The 19,044-nt window shown below is 63.5% G+C and overlaps 1 protein-coding gene across 4 annotated transcripts in view; it reads left to right on the forward strand.

The window, feature by feature from the left end:
- The window catches only part of PIP5K1C (phosphatidylinositol-4-phosphate 5-kinase type 1 gamma), a 48,731-nt gene that overhangs the window by 21,962 nt on the left and 7,725 nt on the right, over nt 1–19,044 (forward strand). For 3 of the 4 annotated variants that reach the window (XM_082736199.1, XM_082736197.1, XM_082736200.1), the window contains exons 3-15: nt 854–946; nt 1,930–2,060; nt 2,774–2,891; nt 5,810–5,962; nt 7,137–7,436; nt 8,070–8,275; nt 9,586–9,669; nt 11,337–11,385; nt 12,854–12,938; nt 14,566–14,727; nt 15,524–15,662; nt 15,760–15,792; nt 17,426–17,530. In XM_082736199.1, the coding sequence (XP_082592325.1) occupies nt 854–946; nt 1,930–2,060; nt 2,774–2,891; nt 5,810–5,962; nt 7,137–7,436; nt 8,070–8,275; nt 9,586–9,669; nt 11,337–11,385; nt 12,854–12,938; nt 14,566–14,727; nt 15,524–15,662; nt 15,760–15,792; nt 17,426–17,530 (1,658 nt within the window). The remainder of the gene's footprint in view (nt 1–853; nt 947–1,929; nt 2,061–2,773; nt 2,892–5,809; nt 5,963–7,136; nt 7,437–8,069; nt 8,276–9,585; nt 9,670–11,336; nt 11,386–12,853; nt 12,939–14,565; nt 14,728–15,523; nt 15,663–15,759; nt 15,793–17,425; nt 17,531–19,044) is intronic. The other variant, XM_082736198.1, reaches the window with a different exon arrangement.

A 19,044-nucleotide genomic window follows, 5' to 3' on the forward strand; every position in this document is an offset into this window, starting at 1 on the left:
TGAGGGCGTGCGCCTTCCCATTGCTGAGGAGAGCCCACCCCCTGGTGGCCGGCACGCAGAATACAGGCCGTGGAACTGAGGGGCGGTGGGGGGGGGGTAGTTGGCATTAGTGGGGCTGCCCAGACCCTGGCGTGGGGCAGCGGGGCTGTGGGGGTCAGGTGGGTCTGAGCACTGTCAGCTGGGGGCCGGACGGGCAGATGGGCCCTGTGGATGGCGCAGGTGCACGGGGCATGTCAACGTCTGTGACACTCCAGCCTCTGGACTGGAGGGCCACCAGCTCCCTCTGCTGGCCAACCCGGGCCTTGAGCCTGGGCCCCTGCCACCCCTCTCCTCTGGGGAGTGGCTCACACAGAACCTCGGCATGCCTGCGTGGCTGTCCCCGTAGGAGGCCCAGGCTGGTGGGACCCCTCCCCTCAGTTCACAGCCATTCCACCCCAGGGGTCTCAGCTGGGCGACTCCGCCCTAGGGGATACTGTGATGTCTGGGGACATCTGCGCTTGTTGGGACGGGGAAGGCTGCCCTGAGGGGTGGGGCCTTTGGGAATGACCCGGCCCAGTGCCAGCAGTGCCGGGGAGCCCCTGAAGCCAGGCTGCTGCCCCCCGTGCACGCGGAAGGGCTGGGGTTGCCGATCTTCCTGCTTTTCTCGAGGAGCTGGAAGTCGCCGGTCTGGGTGTGGGCCCTTCTGGATGTGCAGGGTTGGGCGGTGTGGCCCCTGCGGGTGACAGCCTGCGCACAGCAGCCTCCGCACCACATGCCTGGTGAGGACACTGACTCAGCCCGTCTGGTCAGGATTTCCAGGGCACACTGGCCCGGCGGCGCCTCCTTTGCTGATTTCCTGCTTCCTCTTCTCCAGGCCCCACTGATGACTGGACAGCCGGGTCCCGGCCACGGGAAGAAGCTGGGTCATCGGGGCGTGGACGCCTCTGGCGAAACCACCTACAAGAAGGTTCCCTTCTGCCCTCTGCTGGTTGGGGGGGACTCCCAGCCGTCCCGGGGCCCCCACACAGGGTCAGGGATGCTCCGTGCCCGTGTCCAGCTGGAGGCAGATGCTCTCGGGACAGGCCCCTGGTCCCGGTGAGGTCCTGGCTGCCTGTCACGGATATCACAGGCGTCCCCGGCAGCCCTGTCTGAGCCTCCGGCCCCTCTGGGCCTGCCGGCTTGTCGGGGGAAGGGGGAAATGCAGTTCTTCCTTCCCCCGGAAAGCGAGGCTGAGCTGATGGGAAGCCCGTGGGACGCCAGGCCAGGCGGGGCCCAGGGAGCATTCCTAACGGAGCAGCCAGCCGAGAGGTCATGAGGGCAGCACAAAGTTTGATGGTTTCTAGCGTGTTCTCAGTGTGTCCAGCTGTCACCACAGTCAGTTCCAGAAGATTTCCGTGAGCCCAGACTCACCCCCGTCCCATGACCTGTCGCTCCCTTCGCCTACTTCTCAAGTCTGGGCAGGTTTCAGCCCAGGCGCCTGGGTCACATAATGCCAGCAGCCCCAGGTGGCCAGGACCTCCATCTCCACACCCAGCTGTGGGTGGGGAAACTGAGGCACAGAGCAGAGTGTTGCTGGCCCAGCGCAACAGTGCTAATCACCGGGAGAGTGGGTAGAAGGACCCCGGGTTGCAGACATGAAGTCTGGCTGTCATCGGGCACATTTGTGTGCCCCTCACAAAGAAAATCCTGACGGTAGACTCCAGCTGAGTCGGGACGGTTTTGAGAAGTTGGAACCTTCTGGAACCTTGATGGGAAATGGGCCTCGGGGCCGCATGAGGTGGTATTGGAGTCTCAACCAGGCCACCTCCTTGCTGTGTAGTCGTGTGAGCTCAGGGACAGCCCAGAGGTCAGCGCGTCTGTGACACATACTGGGCAGGGGCCCCGATCTCCTGCCCTGGGGTCTGTCACCCTGGGGGCCGAGGGTCTTGATGCAGTGGGGTTTTCCCGCAGACCACCTCGTCCACCCTGAAGGGAGCCATCCAGCTGGGCATCGGCTACACCGTGGGCAATCTGAGCTCCAAGCCAGAGCGCGACGTGCTCATGCAGGACTTCTACGTCGTGGAGAGCATCTTCTTCCCCAGGTAGGCCCAGGCCCCGTGCCGGGGAGCGGCGGTCGGGTGCGGAGCGGCCATCGGGTGCTCGACAGCCTTGCTGCTCCCCGCACTCCCCTCTCTGCGGGGAAGAGCTCGGGCCTCTCCTGCCATCTTCTTGGCTTGGAGGTCGGACTCCGTATGTCATGCTCTTAGCTCTCTGCTGAATCAGAGAGATGCAGCGTAACAGCGATTTTAAGAAAACAGGAAAAGAAAACATAAAGTTTCTTTTTTTCTCACGTGAAGTACACTGCCGGGCGGTGCAGGGCTGTGAGGCGGCGCCCCGGTGTTGGGGTCCTCTGTCCCCTCTAGGGGCTCTTCCATTCTCATGTGCAGCTTTTCCAGCCAGTGTTGCCAGGTGGCTGCCTGGGATCCTGCCATCACGCCTGCGTTCCACCTGCAGGAGGGAAAGGAGACTGGGAGCACAGGACCTCTGGGGCAGGGCCTGGAAATGACATGTGTTGTTTCTGCCCCGCCCGTGGCATTGGCTGAGCAGTCACGAGAGGCTGGCAGTGGACTTAGCGCGGGAGGGAGTGGATACTAGATGCTGCCCCAGACCGGCCACGCCCTTTGGCCGCAGGGGAGCTCTGTGCTGGTTGCTGGGTTGCACACTGAGAGGCCTCAGGCGCTGCTCTGGGCCCGGGCAGTGGGAGAGGTGCCCACAGCGTCCCTGTCCCTCACCAGCCTCCCTTCTTGCCCCACAGCGAAGGCAGCAACCTCACCCCCGCCCACCACTTCCAGGACTTCAGGTTCAAGACCTACGCCCCCGTCGCCTTCCGCTATTTCCGGGAGCTCTTCGGGATCCGACCTGACGATTACTTGGTGAGAGCCGTGGTCAGCCCGCTACTGCCGTGCCACGAGTTCTGAGAGGCACGAGACACGTGTGTCTGTTACCTCGTGGTTTCCGTGGCTCGAGAATTTGGGTGCAGCTCGCCACACTTTGCCCAGTGTGGCGGTGGAGGGTAGGCTGGGGCCAGAGACTCAGAAGGACCAGCCTGGGGGATGGTCAGCTTCCAAGCTCATGTCTTGGGGGACCCTGTTCCTCGCCCACTGACCGGGGCCTGTTCCTCGGAGCACGAGCGACAGGACTGTCCTGTCACCCCGGCCATATCACAGGTCCTGCCTCCCTTTGAGGGGAGGTATGTCGCGGGGACCAGCTCAGCATGTGCCCCCAGTTCTGGTGTGGTTTCAGTCTCTCAGATGAGAAAAACCCTAACCCTAACCCTTTGAGCTCACAACGCACGAGTGGGGCTCCTGGAAGTTACAGGGCGTGTGTAGACGGGGACCAGTCTGCACTTCCGTTTTTCGGCGACTGTCTTCCGGAAACCTCCGCCCCTGCACGGGAGCAGGGCCTTAGCCGCCTGGTCTGCTCTGCCCAGTCCCCCCACCATCTGCCGTCCCTGGGGCCGTGGTCTTGCTGATTCTCCCCGGTGGTGACTTGTTTCCCTGTGTGCTGGCACGACCTCGGCTGCATGCTCCCGCTGGGTTCTTGGTCCGCGGGAACCTGTGCCCTCAGCCGTGACCTTGTCCTTCCCGGGGGCCCAGCCCTCATCCAGCCAGGGGTTTTCCAGCTGTCCTGCTGTCCAGGTGCCAAGGTCAAGGTCCAGTCCTCAGACCACAGCGTCCATGGCAGGCTCCATGGCTTCCCCCTCTGACCTTGCCTGTGGTCCCGCAACCTTATCGGAGGGAGAACAGCCTGATGGTTCTAGAGTGGAAGTGACCCTAGATTTTGGGTCTCAGGGGTAGAGCGAAGGCCCACGGCATTAGTCGTGCCAGCGACGGGATGGCCTGGGGCCCGTGAGCAGCGTGCAGACACCAGCTGGCGGGTGCTGGCCCCAGAGTGGACACACGAAGGCAGCCGAGGTCCTGTCTTGGCCTCGAGTGGGTACTCAGCAGGTGTCCTCTGTCCTCTTTAAGACCTGCCCTGCTGCTGTGACGGGGTGACGAGGCCCCCTGGAACCGAGAGGCCCTCCCGCGGTGGGGCTGGGGAGCTCGGACGCGGCCGGATCGTCCCTGCCTGTCAGCTCCGCCCCCTCGGGGTTCCTGTGTCTTCTCGAGGGGCTCCCGGGGGCCACAGGCACTGCCTTGGCTCTAGAGACTTCTGGGGCCACCGTCGCTGCAAGTTTCGTGGGGTCCTGAGTTTCGTGGGGGCATGCCCACTGTCCCTGTTTGTGAGAGCCCTGTGCTGCCCCATGTTAGCTTTAGCTAGGGAAAGCAGGGGGGAGCCGGGGGAGGGGGCATGGGTAGTCAATCAGCCTTGGGCCCCAGGTGCCCCCCCGGGCTCTGAGGGAGAAGGCGGCACATCTGGGGTCCCCACCCTGGCGGATGGTGACCTGGCTGGAAGATCTGTGCATGTCACCCCGGCAGCCTGGGCCTGACCCCATGCGCGGACCAGGCACACTCCCTGAGGGCAGCTGCTCTTAGCCACATGGTTCTAGAACATTCTCTGCTCCTAGCCTTCTGTACAAAGTGCACAATCCCCTTCCCCTACTCGTTTCTCCCCGCACTTCCCCTCTCCTGTTAGCTGGGGTCGGCTGCAGGGCCTTTGGGGTAGCCATGAGCTCCAGAGGCTGGACACCAGCCCCTGTGGGGTCCCTGCCTGCCCCTCGCTGCGGTCCTAGGAGCAGGTGGGAGGTGAGGAGGGAGAGCACGGGCAGCTGGGCATGGGCCTCTGTGATTCCGTGGGGATTGGTGGCTTGTGGCTGTGGGTGGGCAGGACTTGCGGCCCCCCTGGGGAGGGGGCGTCCCCGCTTCTCAGCTGTGTCCCGCCCCCTGCCGCCATCTGCCAGCCCCCGTGTTATAATTCACCGAGGAGGACTGGCACCCTCCGCCCAATGGGGAACATGCTGTGGCCTCTTCCGTGCTGTACACCGGTGGTAATCAGGCCTTGGGGGGGGGCTCAAGGGACAGAAACTCACCACAAAAACCTTAGTCCTGAAAAGCTGTTCATGGACTCACTAGCTGGAAAGGCTCAGGGAGAACAGCCTGTAGGACCTGGCCTTCTAGCTGGCCTGGACACTGCCCTAGGTGCTGGGGACCCTCCGCGATCAGAACCCTTAGAAATCCCTGCGTCCAAGAATGTCCTGCCGGTGGGGAGGATGTGTGGGGCTGCTGGGCAGCAAACCCGGGGGTGAAGCAGATGTCAGTGGGAAGAGAGGTAGGGGTGCCAGGTGCTGGGGGGCTGCGCCCCGAGACAAAGGTTCCCCTTTTCTCTGCTGTTCTGGTGCGTGGCCTCCGTACTCAAGGTCACTTCCTGAGCCAGCATGGTGACTGGGGTTCCAGCTCTCACATCAGCATTCCAGGTGGAAATAGATGGGATGAGGGAAGGGCACAAACCCGAGGTGCCCCAGCTCTAGTCCCCCACTCAGGGAGCCTTCCCTGATCCCCACTCAGAAGCTCCCATACGCAGCTCCTGAGCCCGAGTCGACGGGCTGTGGCCTAACCTAGCTGCGGGGGAGGTTGGGGAGGGAGTTTTGGCCCGATGTGTCAGCCCCCAACATACCCGGGAGTCTGTTGTTCACAGGAGAGGGACTGGGCCCTAGGAGATCAGCACCCAGGCTGCCGGTCAGCCCGGGGTTCGAATCTGTGCTGTGTGGCCTCGGGCACGTCAGTCTCCCTCTCTGAGCCTATTTCTTCATCTGTAAAAGGAGGCTGACACAGGGACCTGTTCCAGAGTTGTCCACTAGCCGCTGGGCCCGTGGGGTGTCAGCGACCCACCTGCCCACTCCCTGCCCCCCCAGTACTCGCTGTGCAACGAGCCACTGATCGAGCTGTCCAACCCTGGTGCCAGCGGCTCCTTGTTCTACGTCACCAGCGACGACGAGTTCATCATCAAAACGGTGATGCACAAGGAAGCCGAGTTCCTGCAGAAGCTGCTGCCCGGCTACTACATGGTGAGCGGCCCTTCCCTCGCTGCTCTCTGGCACAGCGGCCCAGCTGTCCCCAGGGCACGCCCACCCTCCTCCTAGGGTCGGGAAGCCTTGCTGAGCCACTGAGCCTCGCCCTCAGGACCCCCTCACGCGGCCGCCCTCCCCAGACACGGCAGGCAGGAATGGCCATCCAGGCCCGCGGGGCCTTCCCTGAGAGCCGGGTGGGGTGCAGGGGGCTGGGGGCTGGGCACCCGCTCCGCCCTCGCTCCCCAGGCCCCCCCCAACCCCCCGCCAGCCCTGAGTCACGGATCCCAGAAATCATGTCTCGTGGGGCTCCTGGAGCTGGTGACTCAGGCATGGGGGAGGGGGGCCGGGCCACCAGCTGGCATGTCACAAAGGCCCAGCTGCTGGGGTGCGTCCTGTTCCCCATGTGACTCACAAGCTAGAAGGGCTCCACGGACCCCCGGGCGGAGGTGGACACGGGAGCCGGGGTCCTGCTGCCGGCACAGATGGGGGTGGGCTCCGCCTGAGTGCCCACCTGCCCTGCTGGGCCTTCCCGGGCAGCTCTGCGTGGACTGTGCGCCATCTGCGCCTGGGGGTCTCATCTGGGGCACGTGATGCTGGGGTGGACCCCCGGCTCCCCTAGGTCGGGGGTCGGCAGGCTTCCTGTAAAGAGCCAATCAACCTCTCCTGTCCCAGCTCTGCCCGTTACTGCAGCGGGAGGGCCCCCGAGGGCCTCGAGGGAGCAGCCCGGGGTGGCCCGGCGCCCGTGACCTTCACTTACTGACACTGAAATGTCAGCTTCAGGGAAACCTCACATCCCAAGACGCTAGTTTTCTGTTCTTCACCCCCCAGTGTTTTATAACACAAAGCCGTTAGCTTGCGGCGGGAGAACAAGCAGGTGTTTGGACTCGGCCTTCCCCCTGGAGTTTGCCGACCCTTGCCCTGGATGGCGCCCAGAGGCGGGGCCCGCCTGTCACCCCAGGGTGGGCAAGTGGGACAGCTGGTCTGGCCCTGACACCTCGGCCGGGGGCCCTCCTGGAGCCTCTCGTCTGGGAGACACAGATCCCGGCACACGTCTGGACACAGGGAGGGCCGAGGGAGGGGCCGGCCCGGGGCCCAGGTGGTCAGGGCGGGCTTCCTGGGGCGGCTCCCAGGCCGCTGCTTTCCTCAGACCCTGCCCCTCCCCCGCCCCCAGAACCTCAACCAGAACCCGAGGACGCTGCTGCCCAAGTTCTACGGGCTGTACTGTGTGCAGTCGGGCGGCAAGAACATCCGCGTGGTGGTCATGAACAACGTCCTGCCGCGGGTCGTCAAGATGCACCTCAAGTTCGACCTCAAGGGCTCCACGTACAAGCGGCGGGCCAGCAAGAAGGAGAAGGAGAAGACCATCCCCACCTACAAGGACCTGGACTTCATCCAGGACATGCCCGAGGGGCTGCTGCTCGACGCAGACACCTTCTCCGCGCTCGTCAAGACGCTGCAGCGGGACTGCCTGGTGAGGCCGTGGGGCTCGCCTCTGCAGGGCTGGGGCGCGGGGCGGGCCCTCGGCCTCCAGCCTCCGTGGTCCCCTCCGGGACACGGGGACGCTGGATGAGCGGCCGCCGCGTGAGCACCTGTAGGCGGGTCCTTGTGGTCTCCTCCACCCCTGCAGCCCGGAGGGCATCGTGCCTGCGGCTCTAAAGATGAGGCGCATCCCGGGCCTTCCAGAGCCTTCTGCGGCGTCCCTGGCCCCTCGGCCCATCACTGCTGGCCCCCAGGCCTTTTTGAAAACTGTGCCCGGTCTCCCCAGACTTCTCTGGACCTGCTTCCCTGTGTCCAGGTGTCAGAGCCCTTGGGGCCAGGAGGGGTCCCGGGCTCCCCAGCTGTCCCCGGGCAGGCCAGAGCTCTGACAGGAGGAAGGAAGCACCCAGTCCCGACTCGGAGAGGTGGCCCCCCAGGTGCCCTCCACCCTGCGCGTGGCCTGGCCCCGCCCCCTTGGTCTTCTCACCAAGCGTGAGTGGGGGGTCAGGACAGGCCCCCGTGTGGCTGTGGGACAGGGCGGGCACAGACCCAGACGCAGCTTGGGACCACACGGAGCCAGCTGTGGGGAGGGGACAGGGAGCGTGACCTCCTGACCCCCCTCCGGCAGGTGCTGGAGAGCTTCAAGATCATGGACTACAGTCTGCTCCTGGGCGTGCACAACATCGACCAGCAGGAGCGGGAGCGGCAGGCCGAGGGCGCCCAGAGCAGCGCGGACGAGAAGCGGCCGCTGGGCCAGAAGGCGCTCTACTCCACGGCCATGGAGTCCATCCAGGGCGGGGCCGCGCGGGGCGAGGCCATCGAGTCGGATGACACGTAGGTGGCGGGGCAGGAGGCGGGCGGGGGTTGGGGGATCTGGCCCGGAGGTTCCTGGTCTGCGCTGGGACCCCCCGGGGGTCTCACGGGGGACACACAGACACCCGGCTGTGTGACAACCAGGGCCTTCCGGATGAATCTGCCAGTGGATGGAGGCCATTGGCCATCTGTAGGGGGACACGGGCCCCTCCACATTCTGGAGCCCCGAGCGGGTTCAGACACCACTGTCTGCAACAGACAATGTTGAAGGTTGTGGCGCTGGGGACCAGGATGCCAGGCCCAGAGTCCCTGGGACAACAGGCCACTGTGCAGGAGGGCGAGGTGGTAGGCTCAGAGGCAGCGGGCTGACCCGGTCCTGCTGCGGGGGCCCGGGGCTTGGTGGGGAGACAGACTTGTGGATGCCCCACCCACCCTCCTGGCCCTGTGGACACTGGGCGGGGTTGTTCTGTATGGGGGGGGGGGTCCTGGGCCCTGGGGGGACTGAGCAAGCAGCATCCCCGGCCCTCACCCACCTGGTGCCAGGAGGCCCCCCTGAAGTCATGAGGACCACGGACGTCCCGGGACACCACCCGGAGCTCGTGGAAGGTGGTCTGGGTGGGAACTGCGGCCATGGTCAGGTTCGAGGTTGGCTTCTTGTCTCTGTGCATTGAACTGCTGGGAACCAATCTGGGGTGGGGGGCCTGAGGGGGGAAGGCGCCTCACCCCCCATCATCAGCTGGGGAAGCGGGGGTTCGGAGGCAGAAGCAGAAGCAGATGTCCTGGTGCACAGCCGGGGGGTGGGGGCTGCCACTCTAGGCCAGCCGTGGTGGGGGCGGGTGGGGAGCAGGCGCCAGCCCCCCACGGGGCCAGCCTGGTGGGGAGCTGGCCCGACCTCCCGCCGTCTTGGTGTTTGTAGGGTCTGCGCAGGGCCCGGCAGGGGATGGCGGGGTGCGCAGGTGAGCTCACCAGGGCGTGCAGTGCCGTGAGAGGGGCCTGCGGGGCCTGAGCCTGGCGGGTCGTTGGTGACCTGAGGACAGTCGTTGCCTTGTGTGACCTCACTAACTGCTCTGGGCTGGGAATGGGGGAGCCGAGTGAAACCACTAACCCCCCAGACGGCACCCAGAAGCCCTGGGGGTCCTGCCCGGGCTGAGCGTGTGTGTGCGCGTGCATGGGTGTGCGTGCGCGTGGGGGGGGCGGGGCCGGCCTGTCCGCAGCCTCCCACTGACGGTGGCCAGTCTGAGACGAGCGGAGATTGGCCGGTCCCAACAGGGCAGCCCCCGCAGAGAGTGAGTGGGCTGGGGGGGCGGGTGCTGAATGCGCTCCCCCCGCAGGATGGGCGGCATTCCCGCCGTGAACGGCCGCGGGGAGCGTCTGCTGCTGCATATCGGCATCATCGACATTCTGCAGTCCTACAGGTGCGAACCGCCCGCCCCCCCCACCCCGCCCTGGCTCCCCGCATCTCCCCCTGCCTGCCCCCCACCCGCCTCCCCCTTCCCCCATGCACTCGCTTGCTCCCAGAAGCCATGTGCTCTGCTGTCCAGACTTCCCTTAGTCACCATCCGCCCCCACGAGTCCCACACACACCGAAGGCTCCCAGGGGGCTGCCAGGTCCTAAGGGGAGGCATTTGGTCCCCAGCCCGGTGACACCACCTGCAGGATCTGTGCTAAGAATGTGGTGAGATCCCCTGTCAGCTAGAGGTTGGGGCTGGCATGGGGCCTGGGGGGTCGGGGAGGGTGTCGCCAGCCCATCTTCCATGCAGTCCTGTCTGCTGAGCACCTACTGTGTGCTATGTGCTGGGGTAAACAGCAAGATGGGAGCGCCCTGTGGCCACGAGGCACGGCATCCCCGGACAGCTCATCTTCATGGGCAGGAAGACACGCTCATGGCCACAGCCACACGGTGTGTGGTCTCGAGCACGGCGGAGCCCCGGAGCAGACAGTGAGGCCTTACCTGTAGCTCAGAGCTGCGGTGTCGGCAGCCCCATTACCCGTGCTCATCCTCTACGAGGTCTCGGCCGTGAGCGTGGTTTAATTGTTAGTGTTTTGTTAAAGATTTTGTTTATTTATTTGACAGACAGAGATCACAGGTAGGCAGAGAAGCAGGCAGAGAGAGAGCGGGGGAAGCAGGCTCCCCACTGAGCAGAGAGTCCTATGCGGGACTCAATCCCAGGACCCTGAGATCATGACCTGAGCCGAAGGCAGAGGCTTTAACCCACTGAGCCACCCAGGCGCCCCTTAATCATTAGTGTTTTATTCTGAGAGTAGCGTGTGTGCCTCCTGCACGATCCGGACCAGACCGAGGGGGCATTGTGGGTGCGGCGGTCCCCACTTCCTGTCCACCCAGCACTGGTGACTTCTCCCTTGTGTGTCTTCCTTTCCTACGTATGAAACTCGGCTCCTGCCCATCCATCGCTGGTGTTCACAGCCTGCGTTCCAACCTGGGTAGACCTCTGCCGCAGGACGTCCCTCCTGATTTAGAGCAGGATTAAGAAGTTTATCAAATAGCAAACTAAGGTTTCTGCAGAGGCTCTGAGTGGCGGCAAGGAGGGGCCTGGCACATGTCAGGCAGCCACAAACCCATCCTGGGGCAGGGGTGTCATGAGGGGGTGTGTGCTGAGGAGAGGACCCTCCCCTGTGGCGGACGAGGCGGTGTCCAGGAAGGCTGCCTGGAGGAGGCACCATTGTCCTCAGCCCAGGTGTGCAGGGACCTCGTTAGAGCCACAGTGCCAGCCGATAATTTCAGCTGAGAGGACCGGGGCTCAGCCGAGGCCATGAGGACAGGGGAGGGATGTATTCTGGGAGGCACTGGTCTCCAGTCCCCGACATGGGGTCAAGCAGTGAAGCCTTTTCACTTCCTCCCCCACAGAAGCAGTGGTAGGAGCTGCCGGGATGGGGAACGGAGGGGACAGGAAGAGGGAGGTGGCCTCAGCTGGTGCCGCAGGCAGCCTCAGTTCCTCTAGACTGGGGCTTCCCACCCGCTCGGTGCGGGAGCAGCCCCTGTCGTGATGACCACAGGTGTCCCCAGACACGGCCCAGTGTCTGCCGGAAGCGAGGCACGTGCCCAGCGCTTTCCTCTCTGCAGGTTCATCAAGAAGCTGGAGCACACCTGGAAGGCCCTCGTGCATGATGGGGTGAGTGTCGCTCATGCGTTCCTGAGTCCACAAACAGCGGTCCCCCGGCGCCGTGATGAGAGACATGTTCCCTCCTTCCGTTGGGGGCGGCCGTGTGACCCGGCAGTCACGGGCCAAGGGCTCAGGGTCAGGAAGGGAAGACACAGGCAACTGGACCTCCAGTGAGGGGGTCTGATCTCCACGGGGGAGGGGGACAGAAAGGCTTCTTGGAAGAGAAGAGCTGGAAGCTGAGTTGGAAGGAGTCCCCAAAGGCAGCCGGACCAGGAGCCTCAGGGGCCAGCTAGGCAGAGAACGTTCTGGAAACATGTGATAGGAGGTCGCCTGGGTCCAATTGCACAACGCTGACCCATTGCCTCGAGGGCTGAGGACTGCTGCAGCATGTCTCTGCCACTTGAGAATGGGCTAAAATGCACCTTTTTCCTGCAACACAGCCAACGCATGGACCTTGGCAGTAGGTTATTTGCAAATATGAAAGACTTTGAGGACCAGCTGCAGGGGAGCAAACAGCCCATCTGGGGGCCCCAGGCACCCCAGGCACCGGCTGTGCTGACGAGCTGGCTGGGGCCTTGGATGCACGCCTCTCCTCCCATGGCCACCTGCAGACCAATTCTTACTAAAGTGCTAAGGGCTGTATGTGTTCATGTAGTTTGTAAAAGCCTCCCTCACTCCCCTCTGTTTGGGGGCGGGGAGGCGGGGGTCCAGATGGAAGCTTCCAGAAAGTGCACCGAGATGGTCCAGGGGGCAGCCAGTCAGCAGGAAACCCTTTCGTGGCATTAGAAAGCCGCCACAGAAGGGAGAGTTGCCAAGTCCCCATGAGGCCACATGTAATCCCCAGAGTAAACTTTGGCTCAGCTCTTGGGGGTCCAGACGTTAATCAGAGTAACGTCATAGGCGTGAGCTGTCTGGGGCAGGCAGGGTGGCCTGTGGAGTAGAGGCCCAGGTCCTTCTGGGCATGGCCCTCAGCCCCCAGCCCACGTGGCTGGCCCCCGATGGCACTCCAGGCAGAGGAGGGGGTGGGAACTCTGTCCTGGTCTTGGCTCCCACGCCCTCGGCCAGCACCGGGTCCTGCAGTCCTGCCTCACTGCGGTGAGGATGGGAAATGTAGTGTGCGTTCTGGAGGCCGTGTGTCCCTATGGGATCTGTCACATTACAGCAGGCAGAGGACCCAGGCCGTGTCTGGGGACATCTGGAGGACTCCTCTGGTTTCCATGTTTTGCTCTTTATTCACTTACTTCTCTGCGGTTGCTGTTTTAGTCACGTGGTTCGAAGGATTAAAGGATGGGTTTATAAGGAAGAAATGTCCCTCCCAGGCCCCTCCCTGCCGGGTTACCCGCCAGCCCCGTGCCGTAGACCCGTCTCTCAGTCAGACTGCCTCTCTATGGCCTGGGCTGTCTCACGGGACACGGGGAGCACTGGTGGCGTGGGGACACTCAGCCCTTCCTGCCTGCGGGCCCCCTTCTCTCCCCAGGACACCGTCTCTGTCCACCGGCCCAGCTTCTATGCCGAGCGCTTCTTCAAGTTCATGAGCAACACGGTGTTCCGGAAGAATTCCTGTGAGCTTCCCAGGCCCTCTGGCCAGGAGGGCGCCTAGGGGTGCGGGCGGGGAGGTGGGGTCGCCAAGAGTGCAGTAAACCCAGAGCCCCTCCTCTGGCCATGTGGCCGTCCGTGGGCCTCGGTCGGGCACTTGGTCCAGAGAACAGGGGAGTCAGGACGCCACAGTCCTGGGGCCCAGCTGGGGGACTGGGGCCCGCTGTTTGAGCTTGAGTTCTGGCCCCATCGAGTCCTGCCGCTGTGACTTCAAGCGGGAGACGCCCTGCCCCATGCCTCAGTTTCCCCATCCGTACAGAGGGCAAGATGTGTTTACCCTCATGACAGGTGCGTTTGGCCTATGCCGGTCCTCACGGGGACCACCTGTGGCCTTGAGTCCTCAGCAGGGAAACGTGGCCTCGGGGGACACAGAGGCAGCTGGCCATCAGCCAGACCAGGCATTGTCAAGGAGGGCACCGGACAGAGGCAGCCCGTGCCCCGTGGGTGTCCCCAGAGGGTCCCCTCTCTGTGCTGGGCCTCAAGTGCCAGAGCGGGGTGCACCCCCCAGGCCAGGATCCCATAAGCTGCCCGAAAGGGTCGTTTCTCCCCACGTGTCTGTCGGCCATCTGCCCTCGGCTCCCTTTGCGCCCAGAAGACAGGGTGCTTGTCAGCCTCTGTGTCCCCAGTGTCCAGCCCGGGGCCCAGCACGCCATGGGTGTTCAGGCAGAGTCACTGGTGGCAGTGGTCTCAGCGTGCACCTTCCAATCCCGGTGGGTCCACAGAGACAGCAGGGGCGGGCAGGGCCGACGCCTGGCGTGGGACCTGCTGTCCCAGCCCGGGCCAGGCCTGTGTGGGCGGTGACCCCGCCCAGTCACCTGAGCCAGCTCGTGGAGCCAGCACGACGCCACGTTCCCCTATGTCGAGCCAGTAGCTTGAAACCGATGGCAGTGGGGTCACTGGCATCGCGGAAATGGGCAAACCCCACGGTTCTGGCCTTTGTCTCCCGAGAGTGAGCCGTCATCAGCGTCTTACTTTCTCACTTCTTAGAACCCTTCCTGGGTGTCATACTCACTGCGGCCGGGGGGGATGCCAGCCTCCGGGGATGGGAGCATGGCTGCTCACCAAGCGAACTAAGCACCTACTGTGTGCTTGGCGTTGTGCGGGCCAACCCTGGGGGCCAAGCAGGGAGGGAACCTGGTGACGTTCGCTGACGGGCAAGGCCAGGGGCAGAGGGCGTCAGGGGGCCACCCCCCTTGTCTGACCCTGTTGCTGCAGACGAGGTTGCTGGGGCTCAGAGGGGCTGAGCCACATTGCCCAGGCCACTCATCCTGGACAGGAGCCGGGGCCTCGGTCCTGAGCCCTGCATGGTCCCAGGCCTCTGTTTGCATGTCTGAAAGTGGAGGCCATGGCCGGAGCGGGCTGCCAGAGGGGCCTCTGGGACCTCCTGAGGCAGAGCTGGGTAGGACGCAGGACAGGGTTTCCTTTGCAAAGGATGTTGCTTCTTGCCCAGGCTTGAGGGCTGGGCTGGAGGCCGGGCAGTGGGAGCTGTGTACGCGGGCAGCAGGCTTTCATCCAAGGGAGGGATGGGGGCTGGTGGGGCCTGGCCACGGGGCTCCCAGGCTGCCCCGAGTACCAGTCCGCCTCTCTCCACAGCCCTGAAGTCCTCACCATCCAAGAAGGGCCGTGGTGCCTTGCTGGCCGTCAAGCCCCTGGGGCCCACTGCTGCCTTCTCGGCCAGCCAGATCCCCAGCGAGCGTGAGGACGCGCAGTACGATCTCCGTGGGGCCCGCAGCTACCCCACGCTAGAGGACGAAGGTGACTGGGCTGGCTGGGGAGAGGGTTCTCTGGGGACAGGAGAGAGAAGGGGTCTGCTGGGGAAAGGTGCGGTCCCTGCGGGGCTGAGAGGGGAGGGCATTCAGGAAGCAACCCGGTTTGAGGAAGGGGTTCTAGAAGCTGGTGGCCTGGATGGCAGGGTCCTGGGTCCCAGTCACCTCCCTACCCCAGTCCCAGCCTAAGCTCTGCAGCCATCCAGGGAGTGGGGACGGGGAGTGGCTAGGATGGCCGCAGGGAGAGCTGAACAGAAGATGCCACCCGGGGAGGTGACCCACCCCATTGCCAGGTGTCCTGAGACCTAGAGGGAGGAAGCGTTTGATGGGGTTGGGTGTGATGGTTTGAAAGATCCCTCCCAGTTCCCCGAGTCCAAGATTCCTGGCAGCGAGGGGCTGGGGGGAATAGCATCAGGGAAGGGAGAGACTGCACATGCAGAGGCCCTGGGGCAGCAAGGGACCTGGTGTGTTGGAGGGACAGCAGGCGGCCTGCGGTTGGAGCAAAGTCAGGGAGGGTGAGGAAAGCGGAAGCGGCTGTTCACGCAGGACCTGTGGGCTTGAGCAGGGTTTGGACTGCGGTTTGAGAGCAGCGGGTTATGGGAAGCCTCTGTGCCAAGGGTAACTTCGAAGGTATTTGCCCTCTTAAAGCGGTGGAGCAGAACAGAGTGTTGGGTGACAGGTGGGGCGGGGACCTGGGTGGCTACAGGCGAGGCAGGCTGCAGGTGGAGGCAGAGAGAGGTGTGGCAGGGCTGCCCCGGCACCCACAGCCCCCGCTCCCCCCGCAGGCCGGCCCGACCTCCTGCCCTGCACGCCGCCATCTTTCGAGGAGGCCACCACCGCCTCCATCGCTACAACCCTGTCCTCCACGTCGCTCTCCATCCCGGAGCGGTCTCCCTCGGAGACATCAGAGCAGCCGCGGTACCGGTGAGGGTGTGGAGGGTCAGCGTCCCTGCGGCAGGGGGAGGGACCGGGCGGGAGGCCAAGCCCCCTGATGCACCTGCTCTGGTCTCTCTCTCTGCAGGCGGCGCACGCAGTCTTCGGGACAGGATGGCCGGTGAGCTGAGACCCCCAGCTTCCCCGCCCCACCGCCCCACCGCAGCCCCAGGACTTGCCCACCCAGAGCCCAGCCTCTCTGACCAGTTTCCTGGGCACGGATTTAAGTTAGGCTCTTGAACTGCACAGAATCCTGAGTCACTGGAGTCTTCTCCAAAGTCCACACCCGTGGGGTATGGGGCAGGCAGAAGACCCGTCCACCTGCTTGTTGATCCTTTTTAATTTTTATTTTTTTAACTAAATTCTTTTTTTTTTTAATTTTTAAAGATTTTTTTTTATTTACTTGACAGAGAGAGAGATTACAAGTAGGCAGAGAAAGAGGGGGAAGCAGGCTCCCCGCTGAGCAGAGAGCCTGATGTGGGGCTTGATCCCAGGACCCTGAGATCATGACCTGAGCTGAAGGCAGAGGCTTTAACCCACTGAGCCCCCCAGGCACCCCTGATCCTTTTTTATTAAATATTTTTATTCTAACTGGTACACAGAGAATATAGCAAAACACCTTCCCTTGCCCCATGCCCATTCCCGTCCCTGGGAGCAACCCCTGGACGGGTTGTTTTTGTTTTTTTGTTTTGTTTTGTTTTGTTTTTAAAGATTTTATCCATTAATTTGACAGAGAGAAATCACAAGTAGATGGAGAGGCAGCCAGAGAGAGAGAGAGAGAGGGAAGCAGGCTCTTTGCCGAGCAGAGAGCCCGATGCGGGACTCGATCCCAGGACTCTGAGATCATGACCCGAGCTGAAGGCAGCGGCTCAACCCACTGAGCCACCCAGGCGCCCTGGACGGGTTTTTTGTCTTTCTAGAAATACTTTATGAATATATATGAGAAAACCAACATACGGGCCTCTTTCTACCTTTCGTCTTGCCACCAGCCTAGCTCGGTGCCCTTTGCTTTGGGCACAGAGCAGATGGAGGTCACCCGTGAGCAGGGAGCTCCTGGGGCCCGTCCCCACGGGCCGCCCTCGGGCGCATTTCCGTTGTTGCCGACACGACCAACAGGCCTCGCTTCCCTTAGTGTTGGGGCCGTTATTCCTGCCATTTGGGAAACAAAAAGTGATGCATATAGTACATTTGGCAGAATGCACTTCCCTCCGTCTTGCTGCCTGCTCCCGCCCCAGCGACCTTTCTGCTGCTGGGGGCTGTCACTGGGAGACAGTCTGCCAGACTGCTAGAATGTTCTGACTCACCTACGCCAGGGGCCCGAACATTTGAAAGCCCTGGAACCAGCCCACTCCAGCCCACTCCAGGAGCTTGGCTAGCGGCCCTGGGGGACAGAGTTAGGAGAGAGAGTGAAGTGTGGCCTCCCACTGCCTCCAGGCCTGTGCCCAGCTACCCCCAGGAGAGTGGGCAGGATCCAGGCCAGCAGTCACTCCCCTGTACCTGCTGGTACCAGAGTCATAGGATGGCCCCAGGTGGACAAGCAGTCCCTGCCCCTGTGCAGGCCCCAGGTGGGCAGGACAGCCTGAGGGACCAGGGGTGAGCTGGGCCAGCTCAGGGCACGGGTCAGATGCACCCAGAGAGCACCCCATGGAGGCTCCCACTAGGGCTGGAGACCGGCATTGGCCTGGAGCTTGGCTAGCGGCCCTGGGGGACAGAGTTAGGAGAGAGAGTGAAGTGTGGCCTCCCACTGCCTCCAGGCCCCAGGAGGAGACCCACGTGGAGGAGGACCTGCAGCAGATCACGGTGCAGGTGGAGCCGGCGTGCAGCGTTGAGATCGTGGTCCCCAAGGAGGAGGAAGCGGGGTGAGTGTCCCATTGCGGGACATGGCCAACGGGCGTCTGCTCTGGTTCCATTGGCTGAGTGCAGTCACGTGGCCACCCGGCAGCAAGGCAGGCTGGGGAATGTAGTCCACGTTCTGGGCAGGGGTAGGGGGAGAGACTGCGAAGGGGGCCTCCCCCTGGAAAGTGGGGGATGCAGGGCGTGGGAACCCTGCCGTCTGCGCAGGGGCCCGGGGGGCGGGGGGGCTGGGACGGCTGCCTCATCCGGGGCCTCAGATCTGCGGCAGAGCTGCGAGCCAGGCGTGCGTCCAGGGGCTCTCACGCACCACCCACTCGGTCCTGACCCGGGGCTTGCGGGAGGCGGCCTCTGGGTCGTCGGGGACCACCTCTGGACGCAGCCCGCTTTGCCGACTGTGTCTTGTTCTGTGTCCTCGTTCGCTGCCGCTCTTCTCAGTGCCTGCCTTCCGGCTCCTGGCTGGTCCCCGCGCACGGTCGCCGCGGTTCGCGCTCCTTTCTTGTCCCGTGAGGAGCCGCCCTGGGCCCCGGGGTCCCGGGTGCTCATCCTGCCGCGATGGCGTCCGTGGGAGGCGGCGCTTTTATCCTGTGGGTGGCTGGGGCCACTGCGCTCGTCGCACTGGGGGCTCCTGGGGAGGGGCCAGGGTCGCGCCCCCCTCCCCCCCCTCCCCGCGCCCAGGCCCCCACAGAGCCCCATGGAGGCCACGGCCCTGGGCGCGGGCAGAGACCCTGCTCAAGGATTTGTCTACCCACGTCTGAGCTTCCAGCAGTTCAGAGCCCGGCTCCTGGCTAGGAGTGTCTGTCTGTGTTTAGTTTTAAGTTGAAGAAAACGGCCGCTCAAAATGGATGTATATATGAAAACCAGATCAAAGCCTTCGCAGTCAAACATAAATTCATTTTTTTAAGATTTTATTTATTTGAAAGAGAGAGAGAGAACAAGCAGGGGGAGCGGGAGAGGGAGAGGCAGACTCCCCGCTGAGCAGGGAGCCCCAAGTGGGGTTGGATCCACCTGAGCCAAAGCAGACACTTAACTGAGCCCCCCGGGGACCCCAGAATTCCTGTTTTAAGGTCATCAGGCATGTGGGGGAACCGTGTGTTCCCTGCGGGGGGCTGGCGGGGAGCTGGCTGGGTCTGCTGTACTGACCGGCGGCGCCCTGCTGCACCTCACCCTTGTCGGTGGGTCCCGTTCGGCCGGGTGGCTCAGTGTTTGCGCTATGACCAAGTTTCTCTTGCTTCCCTTGGGATTTCTGCTTTACGGGTCTTTAAAATTTCTCTTCGATCTCAAGACACCTTCCTTAGTGGTCACCATGTGCCCAGCCCGCACCTTGCCGGCAAGGGTAACATCACAGATAGGCGGGTGTCCCTGCGCACACAGTGGGCTCTGCCACCCGCCGTGTTTTCCCTGTTACCGGGATTTTTGCGGTGTGACTTATTTGGGGGGGTTCCCCAAACCAGCCCCCTTCCCTGCGGCTAGAGAGCCACCTTTCTGTGGTTCTAGGTGCCCCACCCAATCCCCGGAGCTG

Source organism: Mustela nivalis (genome assembly GCF_964662115.1).
Source record: "Mustela nivalis genome assembly, chromosome: 1".
Classification (NCBI taxonomy): domain Eukaryota; kingdom Metazoa; phylum Chordata; class Mammalia; order Carnivora; family Mustelidae; genus Mustela; species Mustela nivalis.